This window comes from Pongo abelii, chromosome 19, assembly GCF_028885655.2.
Source record: "Pongo abelii isolate AG06213 chromosome 19, NHGRI_mPonAbe1-v2.0_pri, whole genome shotgun sequence".
NCBI classification, from domain to species: Eukaryota; Metazoa; Chordata; class Mammalia; order Primates; family Hominidae; genus Pongo; species Pongo abelii.
In genome coordinates this window covers 56,702,480-56,723,301 of record NC_072004.2, presented here as the reverse complement: position 1 = coordinate 56,723,301, position 20,822 = coordinate 56,702,480, and the positions used below count along the sequence as shown (strand labels likewise).

The 20,822-nt window shown below is 42.2% G+C and overlaps 2 protein-coding genes across 6 annotated transcripts in view; one reads left to right on the top strand and one right to left on the bottom strand.

The window, feature by feature from the left end:
• Positions 1-20,822, bottom strand: part of SKA2 (spindle and kinetochore associated complex subunit 2) — a 61,650-nt gene that overhangs the window by 29,032 nt on the left and 11,796 nt on the right. Inside the window, exons 2-3 of one of the 4 annotated variants that reach the window (XM_054535260.2) lie at positions 20,063-20,180; positions 13,579-13,787 (exon numbers count right to left, since the gene is read on the bottom strand). In XM_054535260.2, coding sequence (XP_054391235.1) covers positions 13,579-13,611 — 33 coding nt within the window. In that variant the 5' untranslated portion in view covers positions 13,612-13,787; positions 20,063-20,180. 4 annotated transcript variants of the gene reach the window in all.
• Positions 14,067-20,822, top strand: part of PRR11 (proline rich 11) — a 48,219-nt gene continuing 41,463 nt past the window's right edge. Inside the window, exons 1-2 of one of the 2 annotated variants that reach the window (XM_054537032.2) lie at positions 14,067-14,253; positions 16,532-16,726. The gene's annotated coding sequence lies outside the window, so the exon portion shown is untranslated. The remainder of the gene's footprint in view (positions 14,254-16,531; positions 16,727-20,822) is intronic. The other variant, XM_024235417.3, reaches the window with a different exon arrangement.

Genomic DNA, 20,822 nt, shown 5'->3' with positions numbered 1-20,822 from the left:
GCTTGTCTCGAACTCCTGACCTCAGGTGATCCGCCCGCCTCAGCCTCCCAAACTGCTGGGATTACAGGTGTGAGCCACTGCGCCCGGCCCAATCTGCAGGCTTTTATGGAACAATTGCTAGGATATATACAAGAGCCCCTGCCTCTAAAAGGCTAGTTTTATTTTTACTTTTTTTTTTTTATTTTTTTGAGATGGAGTCTTGCTCAGTTGCCCAGGCTGGTGTGCAGGGGTGCAATCTCGGCTCACTTTTTTTTTTTTATTTTTTTGAGATGGAGTCTTGCTCAGTTGCCCAGGCTGGTGTGCAGGGGTGCAATCTCGGCTCACTGCAAGGTCTGCCTCCCAGGTTCACGCCATTCTCCTGCCTCTGCCTCCCGAGTATCTGGGACTATAGGCGCCCGCCACCACGCCCGGCTAATTTTTTATTTTATTTTATTTTTTAGTAGAGACAGGGTTTCACCGTATTAGCTAGGATGACCTCAATCTCCTGACCTTGTAATCCGCCCACCTCGGCCTCCCAAAGTGCTGGGATTACAGGCATGAGCCACCACGCCCAGCCTAAAAGGCTAGTTTTATCAGTCAAAGTAGACTACTTAACTTTTTTTTTTTCCATTGTAGAGACAGAGTCTCGTTTTGTTGCCCAGGCTGGTCTCGAACTCCTGACTTTAAGCGATCCTCCCGCCTCTGCCTCCCAAACTGCTAGGATTACAGGTGTGAGCCACTGCCCCAAGCCTTAAATAATTTATGTAATTTGGCTGGGCATGGTGGCGCATGCCTGTAATCCCAGCACTCTGGGACACCGAGGTGGGCAGATCACGAGGTCAAGAGATTGAGACTATCCTGGCCAACACGGTGAAACCTTGTTTCCACCAAAAATACAAAAATTGGCTGGGTGTAGTGGCATGCGCCTGTAGTCCCAGCTACTAGGGAGGCTGAGGCAGGAGAATTGCTTGAACCTGGGAAGCGGAGGTTGCAATGAGCCGAGATCACACCACTGCATTCCAGCCTGGCGACAGAGCAAGACTCTGTCTCTAAATAAATAAATAAATAGATAAATTCTGTAACTCAAATGACAGCCGCGGCTGTGCACAGTGGCTCAGGCCTGTAATCCTAGCACTTGGGGAGGCCGAGGCAGGTAGATCACTTGAGCCCAGGAGTTCAAGACCAGCCTAGCCAACATGGTGAAACCTCATCTCTACAAAAAATACAAAAACTAGCCAGTGTGGTGGCATGCACCTATAGTCCCAGCTACGCAGGAGGCTGAAGTAGGAGGATGGCTTGAGCCCGGGAGGTCCAGGCTGGATTGAGTGGTTATCACATCACTGCACTCCAACCTGCGTGACAGAACGAGACCTTTTCTCAAAAAAAAAAAAAAAAAAAAAAAAGAGAGCCTAGACATACTTCAAAATTATGGCGCATGATACCAAGAAACTCAGTGGCTTAAAAACTGATCATTTATTTTCATGGACCTGCACATTGACCCGGTTCAGGTACTCTAGCCTAGGCTGAGTTTGGTGGCTTTGCTTCACACAGCAATTCTGGAGGATGCCTGGTAGGACCTTTGCTACTGGTGTCTCTCACCCTCTTTGAACCCATGAGATATTCTCATGGAGCTAGAGGAAACATAAGAGTAAGCAGAAAGATTCAAGGTCTCTTAAAGGCCCAAGTTCAGAGCTGCACACTGTCAATTCTACCCACATGCCATCGGCCAAAGCACATCAAGAGGAGAAAAATGTACTCTGCCCATCATGAAGTCATGACAAATATGTGGATCCAGGCAGAAGTGAAGAAATGGGGTGAATTGTTCACTTTACTACAATACTTCTATTTTCTTTGAGAAAAATCAGAGTAGGTCATGGTAGTATATGTAAGTGACAGGGATGGTGTTATTGCACGCATATTCAGATAAATTCTTTAGTTTATATATGGTGGGGTTTTTTTTGTTTTGTTTTGTTTTGTTTTGAGGTGGCGTTTCGCTCTTGTTGCCCAGGCTGGAGTGCAATGGTGTGATCTCGGCTCACCGCAACCTCTGCCTCTTGGGTTCAAGCAATTCTCCTGCCTCAGCCTCCCGAGTAGCTGGGATTACAGGCATGCGCCACCACATCTGGCTAATTTTGCATTTTTAGTAGAGATGGGGTTTCTCTATGTTGGTCAGGCTGCTCTCAAACTCTCGACCTCAGGTGATCCACCCATCTCAGCCTCCCAAAGTGCTAGGATTACAGGCGTGAGTCACCGTGCCCAGCCTATGTATGTATTTTTTTTAATTTTTATTTTTTAATATTTAAAAAAACAAGAGACAGGGCTGGGTGCAGTGGCTCATGCCAGTAATCCCAGCACTCTGGGATGCCGAGGTGGGTGGATCACCTGAGGTCAGACGTTCAAGGCCAGCCTGGCCAACATGGCGAAATCCCGTCTCTACTAAAAATACAAAAATTAGTCAGGCGTGGTGGTGGGCACCTGTAATCCCAGCTACTCGGGAGGCTGAGGCTGGAGAATCGCTTGAACTTGGGAGGCAGAGGTTGCAGTGAGCCAAGATTGTGCCATTGCACTCCAGACTGGGCAACAAGAGCGTAACACTGTCTCAAAAAAAAAAAAAAGAGAGAGAGACAGTGTCTCACTATGTGGCCCAAAGCTGGTCCTGAACTCCTGGAATCAAACAATCCTGCCTCGGCCTCCCAAAGTGCTAGGATTATAGGTGTGAGCCACCGTGCCCAGCTAGGTTTATTTTTAAAAGATGTCTCTCTTATTTATGGTACCTTGTAGCAAATAGAGCAACATCAAGTATAGAATAATCAATATATAATGGTTTTAATCAGGAGCTGTTAAATTTCCCTATATTTTATCCAAAACTTTTTTCTTTTTTTTTTGAGAGAGTCTCACTCTGTCACCCAGGCTGGAGTGCAGTGGCGCGATCTCAGCTCACTGCAACCTCCGCTTCCCAGGTTCAAGCAATTCTCCTGCCTCAGCCTCCCAAGTAGCTGAGATTACAGGCCCCTACCACCATACCTGGCTAATTTTCGTTATTTGTTTTTTGTTTTAATTTGAGTCAGAGTCTTACTCTGTTGTCCACGCTGGAGTGCAAGGGCACCATCTCAGTTCACTGCAACCTCCGATTCTGGGGTTCAAGCGATTCTTCTGCCTCAGCCTCTCGAGTAGCTGGGATTACAGATGTGCACCACCATGCCCAGCTAATTTGTTTGTATTTTAAGTAGAGACAGGGTTTCACCATGTTGGCCAGGCTGGTCTCAAGCTCCTGACCTCAGGTGATCCGCCCACCTCAGCCTCCAAAAGTGCTGGGAATACAGGCGTGAGCCACTGCTCCTGGCATAATTTTTGTATTTTTCTCGAACTCCTGACCTCAGGTGATCCTCCCGCCACGGCCTCCCAAAGTGCTGCGATTATAGGCGTGAGCTACCGCGCCCGGCCCCAAAACTTTAACTGGATGTTTATATGTAGATGTTTTAAATTAAGGAATATAGGTTCATGATTACTATAGAATATGAATTTAAAATGATTAAAAATGTTTAGGAGTGTGGGTGCAGTGGCTCATGTCTGTAATCCCAGCACTTTGGGAGGCCGAGGCGGGCGGATCATGATGTCAAGAGATTGAGACCATCCTGGCCAACATGGTGAAACTCCGTCTCTACTAAAAATACAAAAATTAGCCAGGCGTGGTGTCATGCGCCTGTAGTCCCACCTACTCGGGAGGCTGAGTCAGGAGAATCGCTTGAACCCCGGAGGCCGAGGTTGCAGTAAGCCGAGATCACGCCACTGCACTCCAGCCTGATGACAGAGCAAGGCTCCATCTCAAGGAAAAAAAGTGTTTAGGAACCTACTCATAGTCATTAGGATAGTCACCATAAAAAAAAATGACAAGTGTTGGAGAGGATGTGGAGAAACTGGAACCCTTGTCCACCATTGGTGGAAATGTAAAATGGTATAGCAGTTGTGGAAAACAGTATGGTGGTTTCTCAAAAAACTAAAAATAGAATTACCATATTATCCACCAATTCCACTTCTGGGTATACACTTAAAACTAGTAAAAACAGGGTCTTAAAGAGATATGTGTACACCCATTTTCATAGCAGCATTATTCACAATAGCTAAAACAAGGAAGCAACACGAGTGTCCATGGAGGGATGAATGGATAAATAAAATGTAGTACATACGTACAATGGAATCTTATTCTGCCTTAAAAATTGAAGGAAATCTGCAATATGCTACCACAAAAAAAGGATGAATCTTGAGAACATTTTGCTGAATGAAATAAGCCAATCATAAAAAGACAAATACTGTATGATTTCATTTAAATGAGGTATTTAGAGTAGTCTAAATCATAGAGACAGATAGTAGAATGGTAGTTGCTAGACACTGGGGAGGAGCGGGAAAAGAGGGGGGAGGGGAAAAATGGGGGGAGGGGAAAAGAGGCGTAATTGAATAATGGGTATAGAGTTTCTTTTTTATTTTTTGAGATGGAGTCTCACTCTGTCGCCCAGGTTCCCAGGTTAGAGGGCGACACTGCATCCTCCACCTCCCGGGTTCAAGCAATTCTCCTGCCTCAGTCTCCTGAGTGGTTGGGATTACAGGCACATGCCACCACGCCCAGCTAATTTTTTGCATTTTTAGTAGAGACGGGGTTTCACCATGTTGCCCAGGCTGGTCTGGAACTCCTGACCGCAGATGATCCACTCACCTTGGCCTCCCAAAGTGCTGGGATTACAGGTGTGAGCCACCGCGCCCAGTCGAGAGTTTCAGTTTTACAAAATGAAAAAGTTGTGGAGATGGATGATGGTGATGGTTACATAACATTATGAATGTATTTAGTACCACTTAAAATGGTTAAGATCATAAACATTATGTTACATGTATTTTAACACAATAAAAAAATAGGGAAAAAAGTTCACAAATGTAATAAACAGTATGGTAAGAAAACTTAATAGCTAGAATATTGATCTTACTTTCTCAATACTCCTAGCTCTCCCTCTCAACAGTATACTGCAACCCTTGCAGTTTCCCCCAGTTGTACAATAAACGCTCATCTCTGGATGTTCACATGTACTATTTCCTCTGCCTGGAATATTTGCCCTCTCCTTCAGTTGGCTAATCCCTACTCATCTTTCAAGTCTCAGATTATATCTCACCTCTAAAAAGAAACCTTTCCCAGGTTAGTTTCCTCTTTCTAATGTGCCCCCATAATATCTAGTATCTACTTTTCCCATCATGTCATCTATATTTAATTTATATGTGTACTTAATCACAGATACATTAGTCAACATATTTATCTGTGTCTCCCAGATAAGTTTCTTAATATCTTTAGCCTCTGTGACTAGCCCGATCTAGAAACACTTAATAAGGCCAGGCATGGTAGCTCAAGCCTGTAATCCCAACACTTTGGGAGGCTGAGGTAGAAGGATCATTTGAGTCCAGGAGTTGGAGACCAGTTTGGGCAACAAAGGGAAACCACGTCTCTAAAAAAGTTTTTTAAACTAGCCAGGCGTCATGGTGCACACCTGTGGTGTCAGCTACTCGTGAGGCTGAGGTGGGAGGATCACTTGGGCCCGAGAGGTCAAGGTTGCAGTAACCTGTGATTGAGCCACTGCACACCAGCCTGGGTGACAGAGTGAGACCCTATCTCAAAAAAAAAAAAAAAAGGAAACACATAATGAAACAAAGTAGGAAGCACGTTTATCTACAATTAGGCAAATTAGGTGGGGAGAGAAAGGATTTGTAAAACTACAGCTCTTACATTTACTAACAAAAATGTCTTAAAAAGTTAAATTTATTTTGCAGTCACTAAATCACTAGATGAAACCTTAGCAAAAATTGGCTAAGATTATTTCCTTATTGATAAAATGAGACTACACCAGGCGCGGTGGCTCATGCCTGTAATCCCAGCACTTTTGAGAGGCCAAGGTGGGAGGATCACATGAGGCTAGGAGTTTGAGACCAGCCCGGCTAACGTGGTGAAACCCCGTCACTACCAAAAATGCAAAAATTAGCTGGGCATGGTGGTGCACGCCTGTAATCCCAGCTACTCGGGAGGCTGACGCAGGCAAATAGCTTGAACCCAGGAGGCGGAGGTTGCAGTGAGCCAAGACGGTGCCACTACAGTCCAACCCGGGTGACAGAGTGAGACTCTGTCTCAAAATAAATAAATAAATAATAAAATGAGAATAAAAATATTGAACTCAAAGAATCAAGGACTGATTCTAACTTTTAAAATGTTATATATTGAGATAAATTAGAAGTAAGAGCTTATAAAATCTAATTAAGAATAGTTATTTTATTTATCTGGGATATTCTTTCTTTCTTCATTTTTGTTTTTGAGACAGGGTCTTGTTCTGTAACCCAGGATGGAGTGCAGTGGCAGCACAATCATAGCTCATTGCAGTCTTGATCTTCCAGGCTCAAATGATCCTCCTGCCACAGCCTCCCACGTAGCTGGGACTACAGGCACCTGCCACCACACCCAGCCAATGTTTTTATTTTTATTTTTAGTAGAGACAAGGTCTTGCTATGTTGCCCAGGCTGGTCTCAAACTCCTGAGCTCAAGCAATCCTCTGTCTCAGCCTCCCAGAGCGCTGGGATTATAGGCGTGAGCCACTGCACCTAGCCAATCTGGGATAGTCTTTTTTTCTTTTCTTTTTTTTGGGGGGGACGGGCATGGTGGCACATGCCTGTAATCCCAGCTACTAGGGAGGCTGAGGCAGAAGAATCGCTTGAACCTGGGAGGCAGAGGTTGCGGTGAGCCGAGATCACGCCATTGCACTCCAGCCTGGGCAACAAGAGCGAAACGCCGTCTCAGAAAATAAAAAAAGAAACAATGTCCTCAAATGAACCCCTTGGCCCCTCCTCTAGGTTATTAAAAAAACAAAAACAAAATCCTACCCACTACTCTAACAGCTCACTAGAGAACAGTAAGAAATTGTAATTAAAAGCCGAAGAGGAAAGCAGCTGCGCTTAAGGCCAGGGCTGGTAACTAAGAAAGAAATTTTATATATTAAGACACACACACACACACACACACAAACACACACACACACAAATTTGGAATAAAATGGCTTTATGATGAGGATTTATGTCCTTCATTCTCTACAAATGATGTCCTTGAGTTCACGCCTAACATTTTAGGTATCTTTCTGCCCTCTGGTATCTGTATTTTCCCAACTATTTTTAAAGGATTTTTGCTTAACAAATAGCTTACTTTCTTCTGAAATTCAATGCATTTAGAACCCAAGTTGTAACTGTTCTTGATCTACTTTTTTTTTTTAAATTTTATTAGAGATGGAGTCTGGCTATGTTGCCCAGGCTGGTCTCAAACTACTGGGCTCAAGTGATCCTCCTGCCTCAGCCTCCCAAAGTGTTGGGATTACAGGTGTGAGCCACCGTGCCTGGCTTTTGCTCTATTTTTAAGAGCACTAGTAGAAATCACACTAAACAAACTATTAAATATTTTTTTAAGCAAAAAAAAAAAAAAAAAAAATTTTTTTTTTAATTTGAGACAAAGTCTCGCTCTGTTGCCCAGGCAGGAGTGCAGTGATGCGATCTTGGCTCACTGCAACCTCCGCCTCCCAGGTTCAAGCAATTCTCCTGCCTTAGCCTCCCAAGTAGCTGGGATTACAGGGGCATGCCACTGCACTAGGCTAATTTTTTGTATTTTTAGTAGAGACAGGGTTTCACCATGTTGGCCAGGCTGATCCTGAACTCCTGACCTCAGGTAATCTGCCCGCTTTGGCCTCCCAAAGTGCTAGGATTACAGGCATAAGCCACCATGCCCGGCCAGAAAAAAAAAGTTTTTAATTTTAAAAAATTATAAGCAGACCTACACACTGAAAATTGCAAAACTGTCGAAAGAAAATTTTAGAGACCTAATAAATGAAAAGATATGTTTGTGCACCAGAGGGCTCGATATTGTGAAGATAACAATTCTCTATCGGGCACAGTGGCTCACTCCTGTAGTTCCAGTACTTTGGAAGGCTGAGGCGGAAGGACAGCTTGAGCCCAGAAGTTTGAGACCAGCCTGGGCAACATAACAAGACCCCATCTCTAAAAAAATATAAAAAAAAAATTTTTTTGAGATAGGATGTCACTGTCAATAGGCCGGAGTGCAGTAGCACAATCATGGCTCACTGCAGCCTCGACCTCCCATCTCAGCCTCTCAAGTATGTGGGACTACAGTCTTGCGCCACCACACCCAGCCAATTTTTCAATTTTTTTATAGAGATGAGGGGGTTTTGCCATGTTGCCCAGATTAGTACAAAAAAATTTTTTTTAATTAGCTGGGAGTGGTGGCACGTGCCTGTGGTTTCAGCTACTTGGGAGGCTGAGGTGGGGGAGTATCATCTGAATCTTGGGAGGTCAAGGCTGCAGTGAGCTATGACCGCCACTGTACTGCAACCTGGGTAATAGAACAAGACCCTGTCTCAAAAAAAAAAGAAAAGAAAATAGGCAAAAGATTGTGAGACATTTCACTACAGAAGATATACAAACTACAAATAAGCGTATGAAAAAAGGTTTAACATCATTAGTTAAGGAAGTGCAAATTGAAACTACAATGGGGCACCACCACATACCTGTTAGAAGGGTTAAAATTAAAACTGATATTTTTGCATCAACCTAATACCAAGTGTTGATAAGGTTATGGAAAAACTAGAACCCTTATCAATAGCTTTGGGAATGCAAAATAGTACAGCCACTTTGAAAAATATTTTAGCAGTTGCTTATAAGATCAAGCATACTTTTTTTTTCCCCAAGGATACATTTACCATGCTACCAGAAATCCCATTTCAGTATTTACTCAAGAGAAATGAAAACATTACGTCCACACAAAGACATACTCATGGCGGCTCACTCCCAGAACCCCAGCACTTTGGGAGACTGAAGTGGGAAGATCATTTGAGCCCAGGAGTTAGAGACCAGCCTGGCAACATAGTGAGACTTCATCTCTACAAAAAAATGTTTAAACTAGCCAGGTATGGTGATGCACACCTGTAGTTCTAGCTACTCAGGAAGCTGAGGTGGGATTGCTTGAGCCTAGGAGTTTGATGGTACAGTAAGCTACGATCACACCACCGCACTCCAGCCTGGGTGACAGTATGAGACCCTGTCTCTAAAGAAAAAGAAAAAAATATTGTTAAAAAAAAATTAAACAAAGACATTTGGGAGGGCAACACAGGAGGATCACTTGAGCTCAAGAGTTCGAGACCAACCGCAGCCATTTTATTCATAATATGCAAAATGCGGAAATGACCTAATGTCCATAAGTTGGTGGATAAAGAGTCTGTGATATTCTATACAATGAATACTACTCAGCAATAAAGTATTACTCATTTAGACAAACCATAACAACTTAGATATAAAAAATATTCTCCAGATGTGTTTCATAATGCAGTAAAATATTAAGTTTTTAATTAGTTGAAAGGTTTTTTTTCAAATTATGACTTTCTAAAAGATACACTGTTAGTAACAACATTATAGTTCTCAGCAACAAAGGTTGTGGTAAATTATTTACTGATACTGAAGAAAGATGTAAGGTAAGAATCAAAATTCTGGCGTGCATCCTGCTTTCAGATGCTTTGACAATACTATTGCACTGCTAGCTGTAAAGTACAGTAGTGCAATAAAGTCAGAGCATTCGTTAGCAGTAATAAGTAGGAAAGGAACACAAAAGCATCTTGCATCGGTTGAAGCTTCAGTGTGAAAAGAATTTAAAGTAGCGTTGCCATTTTGGACAGAAAAACATCCAAAACCAAAAAACATTTATATCAATGTTTTTTTAAAAAATGATAAGACTTAAATATCAAAGTGATGTTGCTTATTGATGACTGATATACAAATTAACATTCAAACAGAAACATGCATAGATGTAGAAAGGAATTTTGTAAATATGCCCTAAGCCTTAATAGTAATTAGAATGGGTATTGTTAATACTTTAGGATTGGTATTAACAAAACCAGTTATAATTACTACTAAGACAAAGTTGTGAAAAATATTTTTGTTCTCTGCAGAGATGTTGGTTAGCTCCTTCTTCAAGGCAATTTACTGATTAAACACCATGTAAAACAAGCCCTTTGAATAAAAGTATCAAAGAAAACAAATGAAAAGTAAAATAATAAGTTTCTCAATCTCTACATACTCAATCTATCACTCTGGAAACTAAACCACTATACAAAGAAAACACAAAAGCACTTACCATCTTACAGCTTTTTATCTTGAGTTTACTAAGGGCTATTATAACAACAGAAGGGAATCAATGTGCTCTAAACAGAACATTAACCCTATCTAACTGAATACTATCCAAGGGGATTTTAAAATTTCAGTTAACTCCTGAAATCTTAAATAGAGGCAGAAAGCATCTCCATTTCCTTCAAACTTAGAAATATCAAAGAGAAAATAATGATGGGGGGAGGTGGGACTGAGATTTAAGTAACAAGTTTCCTTAGTTCCAAGCTAATTGACATTCTAACTTTTTTAACGGATAAGAACCCAATCAGAAGTCAGATGTAAACCCAGAAACAGAAATAGTATCATAGTATCACACTGCATTACCTTTTGTGTACAGTCACTAGTAGTACCACGAAAGAACAAAGCTAAACAAATACCACCCCATCAATAAGTGAAGGGGAAAAAGTCAGAAAACAAAGATTGCCCTACAATAAGCTTATTCCCCCATTAGTAATGTTGATTGATGCAAAAATATATTTTCATTATTTTCACCAACCTCCCTTTAAACGGTCCAATTCAACTACTTAGTCGGATTGAGCCTACTAAGGAAATGGACTCATACAAAGGACAGCTGAAATATAAGTGTCTTGATGTCAAATCCTGGGCCACACAACTAAAATATTAGAATATTTAACGCTGGTAGCCAAGTTTCAGGTTTTGAAGACAACTGTTTAAAAGATAAGAGTTTAACTTTCTGAATTGGAAGTTATTACAAACAAGAAAAAGATGAAAAAAATTTAAGGTATTAACAAAATTAGGATAAACACTTTCTTTTCAAATTAAATATTATGCACTTCCTTTTAAATAGTCAATGCTAGTTCCTTGACAAATCCTTTATTTAACTGATGTAAAACCAAAAATCAGAAGATAGCACAGGAAATCATTTACTCTTAAAATCTTATAAAATAAACTGGTCCACAAGTATAACATTTTTTTCTAGAAGCACATGGTAAATCTGAAGATGAGATGCACTGTCTTTTATTATCTACTCAATACAAAGCAGTAATAATTAAAGCCATGATAAAAATTCATTTCTAAACCCTAATAATTATGGAAACAAACTAACAACCTGAAAGGAAAAAAAAAGCTACCACTAATTTACTTGCAAGGATGTAAGAAAGGAAAAAAACCTCATTTCTTTTCTTCCTGTCTTCAAAAAGAATTTAAATACTACCCCATCATTCAAACAATATCTAAAAGTTTAAACGTCTGGCTACCTTATAATTTTCTAAAACCTACTTTTTCAAAATGTTTACTTCATCATTGTTCACTTAAAAGAGAATTTGTTCAATCTAAAGAAGTCCTGTGAGAATACTGACTCTATTGCAAAAGCCAGACAAAGTTTAAAAATTAAAAACAGCCAATTTGAGAAGCAACCAACCTGTTAAAAGCAGAATTAGCATCATTTAGCAGAAATGAATTATGAATTTAAGCAGAAATATCTATATCAGTAGGGAGGAATTCCGAATGGGAGAAGGGCAAGATAGTCTTAACATTTAAGCCTGTTGACAGAATCAAATTACAACGCTTAACATTTTGTTTTTTTAATGATAAAAATAATAAAACTTAGAACTAAAAGTTCATTATTACAGGTTTGAAAATCTGCAGGAAATTCTTCCTTCTTCCCTCCCATTTCTCCCTACACTTCTCCAACCCCACACACACTGCACAAAGAAAATTTAAACACAAAATGCTAAAAGTAATTGAAAGCCTTCAAATTAAATTTGTATATGAGAGGCACTCCAATTCATTAGCACATCAGAAGAAAATAAGATATATCAAGGCCTCTCTTTTTCTGGGGTGGGAATGGGGGGTGGGTGAGGTTTCTTCCAGGATCACCACCCATCCTTTCCAAGGAGGAAGTTACAGACCCAAGATTCAGCTTGGAGAAAGCAGGGCAGGCACAAAGGATACCTAAGCAGTAATGCCAGGGAAGGGCGTGGGAAGGAGGGACGGATTACAAACGAAGAAAGAAGTTGTTTACTTTTTTAAAACTTAATCTTTTTTTTTTTTTTTTTCTGAGACGTAGTCTCTGTCGCCAGGCCGGAGTACAGTGACGCGATCTCGGCTCACTGCAACCTCCGTCTCCCGGGTTGAAGCGATCCTCCTGCCTCAGCCTCCCGAGTAGCTGAGACTACAGGGGCATGCCACCACACCCGGCTAATTTTTGTATTTTTAGTATAGACGGAGTTTCACCATGTTGGCCAAGATAGTCTCGATGTCTTGACCTCGTCAGCCGCCCGCCTCGGCCTCCCAAAGTGCCGGGATTACAGGCGTGAGCCACCGCGCCCGGCCAATCTTATTTAACAGACAAGCAAACAAACAAAAAAAGACAGGAGCTCAGTGGCAGGCGCTTCCTCCAAAGTCCAGGTTTTTAAGGAAAGCAGCCCAACCTGGAAAAAAAAAAGAAAAGAAAAGAAAAGAAAAAGATAATGCTGAACGAAAAGGGCTGAAGACAGAACAAGGACACTAAGAGGAAAAAAGCGCGGGCGATCAAGCTGGTAATCTAAGGATGGGAGGGAGGGAATAAAGAGAACAAGTGAGGGACGGATCCTTAAAGAAAACTAGGACAGCCCCCCAGCTGGGCGCCCCCGAGCAGGCCAAACACGCCAGCAACAACGGGAGTGCTTTCCAATTCTTCGCCCCCGTTTTCTACTTTCACAGATGAATGAAAGTGCACAACTCAAGAGCAGGATGCCTTTCCTGTCTCAATCCCGCCCGCGCTCCAGGAGAGGAGCTCGTGGTTACGATCGCCTTCGCTCACACCTCTTCCCTCACCCACGGCTTGCCACCTCCAGACCAAACAGAAACGGGTCTAGGGGCTTCCTTGGCCGTTAGGAAGTTGTGCATACAAGTCTAGCATCCTTTCTCAGACTTTCTCGGCCCGCCTTTTAGAACGTGAGCGGGTTGGCCCTGCAGGGATTTCTCCTCGCCCCCGTCGGTGTATTCCCCACCCCACTCTCCGTTCCCCTTTCTCGGAGTGTGAACCACCTCTCCCTTCTTGGGACGCTTAGGGACCGTTCCATTCACATCTTTTTTGGTACAAACACAGAATGCGGTCTGCACCCGGCGCAGTTTCGTAAGGGGTGTAAAGGTGAGGGCAAGGAACAAGGAATTCCAAAGGCCCCGCACCCTCAGCATCTCCCGCCATTTCCCTGACGAGTTTCCCGGATGTAACCCCTTCCCCGAGGCGGTTTAGACACCAGACGGTGGCGGCTCCCTTTGGTGAAGGAGGAGGGAACTCGACTCTGGTCCAGCCTCCGCCGCCCGGAGTTTCCGGCGACTCCAAATTGTGCCCCACCTTCGAGGCCATGGGGCAAAAATAAACTACCCAGTAGATCTTCACTTTGCACTCACCATCAGTTCCAGCTTATCGACCTCCGCCTCCATGTTGAATAGTTGACATTCCTCAGACAGCGGCGGCGCTTAAGCCGCAAGCCGTACTAACACGGAGGGCCTCCATTGGACAGCTGTCACTCAACATCTCGCACTCATTGGTTCCTCCGTTCCACCGGCTCCCGCCCATTGGAGACTGGGTAACGCCCCTCTGCATGAGACACATTTTCCTGTTGGGCAAAGACACAAAACGCCGCAGGAGGATTGGCTGCTGTGCAAATTTTTTTTTCCATTGGCTGCCCCCTCCTCTCTACTTTCAATTTTGTAGTTAGGGCTCTGCAGAGAAGAGCTTGAGATTGGTGCAATTGGAAGAAGAGCCAACCAATCACACCAGAGCTTCCACCGACAGCAGAGGGGACGTAACACGCCTTCTTTCCCCTCCTGCTTTCCTTCCCCTTCTCTCCCGCCTTCTCCTTATTCATACCAGAAGCGCCTCTGCTCTGATTGGCTGGAGCTCTGTGCTATCTCAGCCAATCAGAAGCCGGGCTGTGCTCCTACACTATCCGAAGAGCGAATCGTGCAGAGACCGTGTCTACGATTGGTCTCTCCCTGACAAGGATTTGATTTTGAATTTTTCTTTATGGCGTGGGAGAGGCCACATCCCGGACTCCATCGACTCCCCCGGCTCTTAGACTAGTAAGTGCAGGAACTATTATTTCTTTGTTATCTGAGCTCGCGTCTTGAGTAGCTGGGCCTGTTGCTGCTTGTGTTTTTAGAGTTTAAGGAGGTGGGGACTTTGGCTGGACACGAAGGGGAAATGGAAATGGGGAAGGGGAGGTTTGGGGCTGGGGAAGAAGTGCTCGGCCTGGCTTCATCTTAACCATACTTCTATTTAATTAACACTTCGCAAGATACGTTTTGGAGCAAAGCATCTGCCTTCCTTTTGAACATTTCTTTACATATTTGCTGCTCAATGTAAGTCCACAGATCAGCGGCATCCGCATCTCGTTTGCTTGTTACAAATGCAAATTATCGGACTCCACCCAAATTTACTAAATCAGAATATACATTTTAACAAGATTTCCCTGAGTGATTTCTATGCACATTAAAGTTTAACTTGGTACATTTCTTGACTGGGAATATTACTATTTTACTCGATATTGTCTGGCATTCTGTTAGGCTGTCAATTTTAAATGTATGTCCTATTTACTGAGTGCCTAATGCTGTGCGGGATGAGACTTTAGGGAGCTGCAGTCTCTTTGGAAAAATAAGACAGGAACAAAAACAGCAATGCTTAAAAAAAAAAAAAAGCATAAAACATAAAATTTAAAAAAAGCAAGTACCCAGAAATAGTGCTATGGGTGTTCAAGAAGAATCACTTGGACTGGTAATGGAAATTAAGTAATTGAAGGCTATTTGTGGAGGAGCGCAAGAGAGTTCTGTAAAAATGTGTTTTAGGAAGATGGCAATGAAATGCAACAGTCATTTCCGTTGCTGCTACAGCTTTGAAAGTACCCCAGAACAAAGAACTTTTCTTTGTTTTGTTTTTTTTTTCTTTTTTTGTGACGGAGTCTCGCTCTGTCGCCCAGGCTGGAGTACAGTGGCGCAATCTCGGCCCACTGCAACCTCAGCCTCCTGAGTAGCTGGGACTACAGGCGCACGCCACCACGCCTGGCTAATTTTTGTATTTTTAGTAGAGACGGGGTTTCACCCTCTTGGCCAGGATGGTCTCGATTTCCTAACCTCGTGATCCACCCGCCTCTGCCTCCCAAAGTGCTGGGATTACAGGCGTGAGCCACCACGCCGGGCCGCAAAGAACTTTTCATATCATTGGGTGGAGTTTTCACAGAAGCAGCAGCGCCAACTCCTGCAAAAGACTGTAATTCTTACTGTATTATTTATTGCATCTTCCTATTGGAAAATAGCTTTAGACCCATCTTTTAGCCATATGAAGATGTGGTATGATATGAAGAAGTAAAAACCTCCCTAACCAAGAGAATTTGACAATATTAGAACATATTCCTTAACTAAAATAACACTTGCTAGCTAACACTTAGCAGGAATGCTTCTTTTCATTCTTTATTGAATGAAACATTATTTAGCTTCTGCTGTATTCTAGATGCTGGGAAAACAAAGATGAATGAAATTTATCACACCCTTGAAAAGCACACAGTCCAGCAGGATGACAAACATACAAGCAAAAATTACAATGAAATGTAATAAATTTTATAATAAAGATGTGTATAAAGTGCTATAGAAGTGCAAAAGACATGACATTTCAGCCAGTATAAATTCTGTAAGGAGGCTGGGCATGGTGCCTCACACCTGTAATCCCAGCACTCTGGGAGGACGAAGCGGGCGGATCACTTGAGGTAAGGAGTTCAAGACCAGCCTGGCAACATGGCAAAATCCCATCTCTACTAAAAATACAAAAATTATCTGGGTGTGGTGGCACGCCCCTGTAATCCCAGGTCCTCAAGAGGCTGAAGCAGGATAATCGCTTGAACCCAGGAGGCGGAGGTGGCATTGAGCCGAGATCACACCACTGCACTCCAGCCCGGGTGACAGAGCGAGACTCTGTCCCCCAAAAAAAAAAAAAAAAAATTCCAGAAGGACAAAGACTATGTTGGTATTGTTCAGGATTGTATGCCAGCACCTAGCATAGTACTTGGTGGATTATAAGCACTCAACTAATGTCTATAAGATAAAGTAACAGAATCTTGAAGGCTAGGTATAAGTTGACTTGGAAGAGGATACTCTAAACAGAAGGAAAGGCTGATAGAAAGAAACAGAAAGTATTTGGTGTTTAGTATACCTGGAAGTACTAACCGCTAAAAGAGACTATGGCAAAGGGCCATTAGAGCTAAGTTGTGAAAAGTTTTGAAAGGCATGCTAAGGAATTTAATTTTGTGAGTAAAGGAACCTTCAAATACTTTTAAGCAAGGGAATATCTAGATCTCATTTTGTTTTAAAGTATCAGTTCTGGTAACAATATGGAAAATGAACTGGCAAGGAGAAAGACTGAAGGCAGAAGAATCATTGAAGGAACACTCAGCAAACCCAAACTAAGAAACTTCTCCAAAACGACGGACTTGGACTCTTCAAAATTATAAATATGAAGAAGCAGATACATAAATAAAAAAAGCTGGAGAATTGTTATGAATTAAAGGTGACTAAAGAGACACTATCGCTAAATGCATATGGAACCAGGCTGGGAGAAGCTATAAGGGATATTGAGACAATTGGGGCAATCCGAATATGGGCTGTTTATTAGATCATATCATAACAAGGTTAAATTTCCTGACTGTGATTGTGGTTTTGTTGGAAAATTTCCATGTTTATGTTAGAAAACAAAAGCTAAAGTCTCTAAGAGTAAAGTATCATGATGTCTGCAACTAAATCTATTCAATCCAAAACTAAAAAAATTTATGTATGTATATATTTGTACATACATACAGAAAGAGTGTGTGTACAAAGACGGCAATTGACAATTGGTAAATCTAGGTGAATTGTATATGAGTGCTTATTATACTATTGTAAATTTTTTATTTCCTGAAGCCTTGAAATTTTTCTAAGTAAAAACAGTAAAGGAAAATAGACAATAGTGAAAGACAAAAATGAAAAAAGTGAAGGCAACTGAAGTTAGAGGACAGAACGGAGGGGGATGGTAAGGAGAAGAGATAGGGTAAATTAATCAGATAAATATTTCTGATTCATACTCACATTGGCCCACACCCAGGTGTGGTGTGCACCCAGTGCAGTGGCATGATCTTGGCTCACTGCAACCTCCACCCCCTAGGTTCAAGTGATTCTTCTGCCTCAGCCTCCCGCGTACCTGGGTTTAGAGCACACTCCACCACACCTGGCTAATTTTTGTATTTTCAGTAGAGACAGGGTTTCACCCTGTTGATCAGGCTGGTCTTGAACTCCTGACCTCAGGTGATCCACCCACCTCACTCTCCCAAAGTGCTGGGATTACAGGTGTGAGCCACCGCGCCCAGTCTCCCACACCCTTTTTTTACAACCCTCTACTCCAATAGGAGCTCCATTGTCTCTGCAGTCTTTTCACCTTCCTGGTCATGCCTTTTCTAGTTCTTTCTCTAGCCACTACTTATACATGGTGTTTCTCAAAGTTTGGTAATCAGCTCACAGATCTTTTCACTCCACATATTTCTCTGGGTAATTTCACCCATTTCTAGTGTTGTTATTTTCTCTAGCTACCTATACACTTATGAGTGCAGTATTTCTCTAGTATCTTTCCCCTGAACTTCTGACTTTGAACATAGAACATAAGCAGTTAGATGTATTTAGATACCCTACTGCCACTCCTATAATCAGGTCCTCATCCCCTAGACAGTTGCAATAGGTTTGTAAGTGGTCTCTTTGCCTTCAGTCATGGTCCCATAAATCCAATTTCCACAATGCTGCCAAACTGTTCTTTCTAAAGAACAAATACGAGCATGACAATTATCTGCTTAAAATCCATTACTGTTTCTGATGTCTTGGTCCTTATCCACCCTCCAGCTTCATCACTCATTGCCCCCTGACAAAACTTTATGTTGCAGGATATGCTTTAGTCACACTGAGTCTTGTCTGAATCCCTGACATACCTTTCTCTGAAATGTTTCCATGTTATTCCCTCTGATGGGATGAGTCCTCCCCAGGCCCACCTTAACCTAGCCCCTTCATCAAAGCTCAGCTTAGGCAAAACCTTTTCCAAAAACCTCAACCCTTATGGGAGAATTATGTACCGTTGCTTTATTTCTCCATTAATATCATATACATATCCCATCATAACCCATACCATATTGTATACCTGTTTACTTTCTGCTTACCCATCTCTCCCCACTGTAAACTCTTGGAGGGCAAGAGTGTGTCTTATTCATTTTCGTAGCAAGTTATCACTATATGTTGTTGAATTAAACTTCGGTGTTTTAAAAAATCTGATATAGTAATCTCAAGCAGCAAAAAAAAAAAAGAATCAAAGAATAATAATGATAATAATGATAAAACTTATTGCCTGCCAGGCACTGTAAATACTTTACATGATTTACTCATGTACTCCTCAAAACTCTGAAGTAAGTTCCTATTAATATTATTATTTCACAGGGGAGGAAACTGACACAGAAAGAATCTCTTGAAGGTCATAAGTAATAAGTTATGACAGTATAGTAGAGCCATGATTTGAACCTATGCAGTGTAACTCCCTGGTCCTCATCCTTAACCCCTACAGTATACTTCCTCTTGTTTTTTGTTTGTTTGGTTGGTTGGTTTCGGTTTTGGTTGGGGGGTTTTTTCTTACACTGAACCTCATTCTAATTTTTATATTTTTCGTAGAAATGGGGTTTCACTGTATTGGCCAGTCTGGTCTCGAACTCGACCTCAAGTGATCCGCCACCTTGGCCTCCCAAAGTGCTGGGATTACAGGCGTGAGCCACCGTGCCCGGCCTATAATATGGCCTTTATTGTTGTTTGATTTGTTATCAAGAACTCCAGATGTACCAGTTTGCTGGTTCCTTAGCCTAGAAATCTTTTCTTAATGAAAAGAAGATGTAAGTAAAAATGAGAGTAATTTCTAGAGATCATAGAGTTATTTAGGATATTTATGTTGTTTTTTTCTTTTTTTTGGAAACAGTTTCTCGCTCTGTCTTCCAGGCCGGAGTGCAGTGGCGCAGTCATAGGTCACTGCAGCCTCAAGCTCCTGTGCTCACGTGAGCCTCCCACCTCACCCTTCAGAGTGGCTAGGACTATAGGTGGGCCACCATGCCAGGGTTTTTTTTTTTTCTTTTTTTCTTAGAGGTGGGACTCTCACTATGTTGCCCAGAGTGGTCTCAAACTCCTGGGCTAAAGGGATCCTCCCACCTCCACCTCAGCCTCCCAAAGTGCTGGGGATTACAGCACTTTGAACCACCGCCCTTTGCCTATATGTTTATGTTTCTAATGATTTTTCAGATTATTTGAGAAAGCAGTGTAAGAAAAAAATTAGTTTAAAATATACATAGGCCAGGCACGGTGGCTCATGCCTATAATCCTAGTACTTTGGGAGGCCGAGGCAGGCGGATAACCTGAGGTCAGGAGTTCAAGACCAGCCAGGCCAACATGGCGAAACCCCATCTCTACTAAAAATACAAAAATTAGCTGGGCGTGGTAGTGTGTGCCTGTAGTCCCAGCTACTTGGGAGACTGAGGCAGGAGAATCGCTTGAACCTGGGAGGCAGAGGTTGCAGTGAGCCGAGATCATGCCACTGCACTCCAGCCTGGCCAGGCAACAGAGCGAGACTCCGTTGCAAAAAAAAAAAAAAAACATAAAACAAAACACACACACACACACACACACACAAAACATAAGGGCAGAGTACAGTGGCTCACACCTGTAATTTTACCACTCTGGGAGGCCAAGGCCAGTAAATTGCTTGAGCTCAGGAGTTCAAGACCAGCCTAGGCAACATGGTGAAACCCTGTCTCAACTAAAAATACAAAAACCAGCTGGGCATGGTGGTACGCACTTGTAGTTCCAGCTACTCAGGAGGCTGAGGCAGGAGGATTGCTTGAGTCCAGAAGGTCAAAGCTGCAGGGAGCTGAGATCACACCACTGCAATCCAGCGTGGGCAACAGAGCAAGACCCTGTCTCAAAACAAAAGGAAAAATGCTTTAAGGAATCACGAAAGAATGAGCTTCTATTCAATGTTAACAATTAAAATCCCACCTAATCCAGCAAAAAGAATTTGTAGGTCTCATTACCCTTTTGGAAAGGGGATAAGTATATGTACTTTAAGCTAAAAGAAGACTGCTATATGCTCTTTCAATTTGTGCAATTATCCTCTGGAAAGTACCTAATGCTTTTAATTAAGTAATGATACTAAAACAAACCTTAATTTTTTGTGTTCTTGTTTTGACTGAGGTAGAAATTTGCTATTCTCCACTTTCACAAGAGCTGTGATTATTTTTGGATGGAACAACTAACTATCTAGGAATTATCTCAGACTGCATCTTTCTACCCTGACAGATTTTGCATGGTTCCTTAATCCTCTGCATGTGCCAATTACTGTATTTAATTAGAAGGAGATTAGATAGAAGCACTAATAACCCAAGTCAGACACACACACACACACACACACACACACAGAGAGAGAGAGAGAAAGAAACATGACTTAGTTCCTAGACATCTTTATCATTGAAAAATAATTCCCAAAATGACAGACATTGGCTTGTGTAGGACTCTTTAGAAATTTGTATGCATAGACACTGGAATAGCCACCAGGAAGG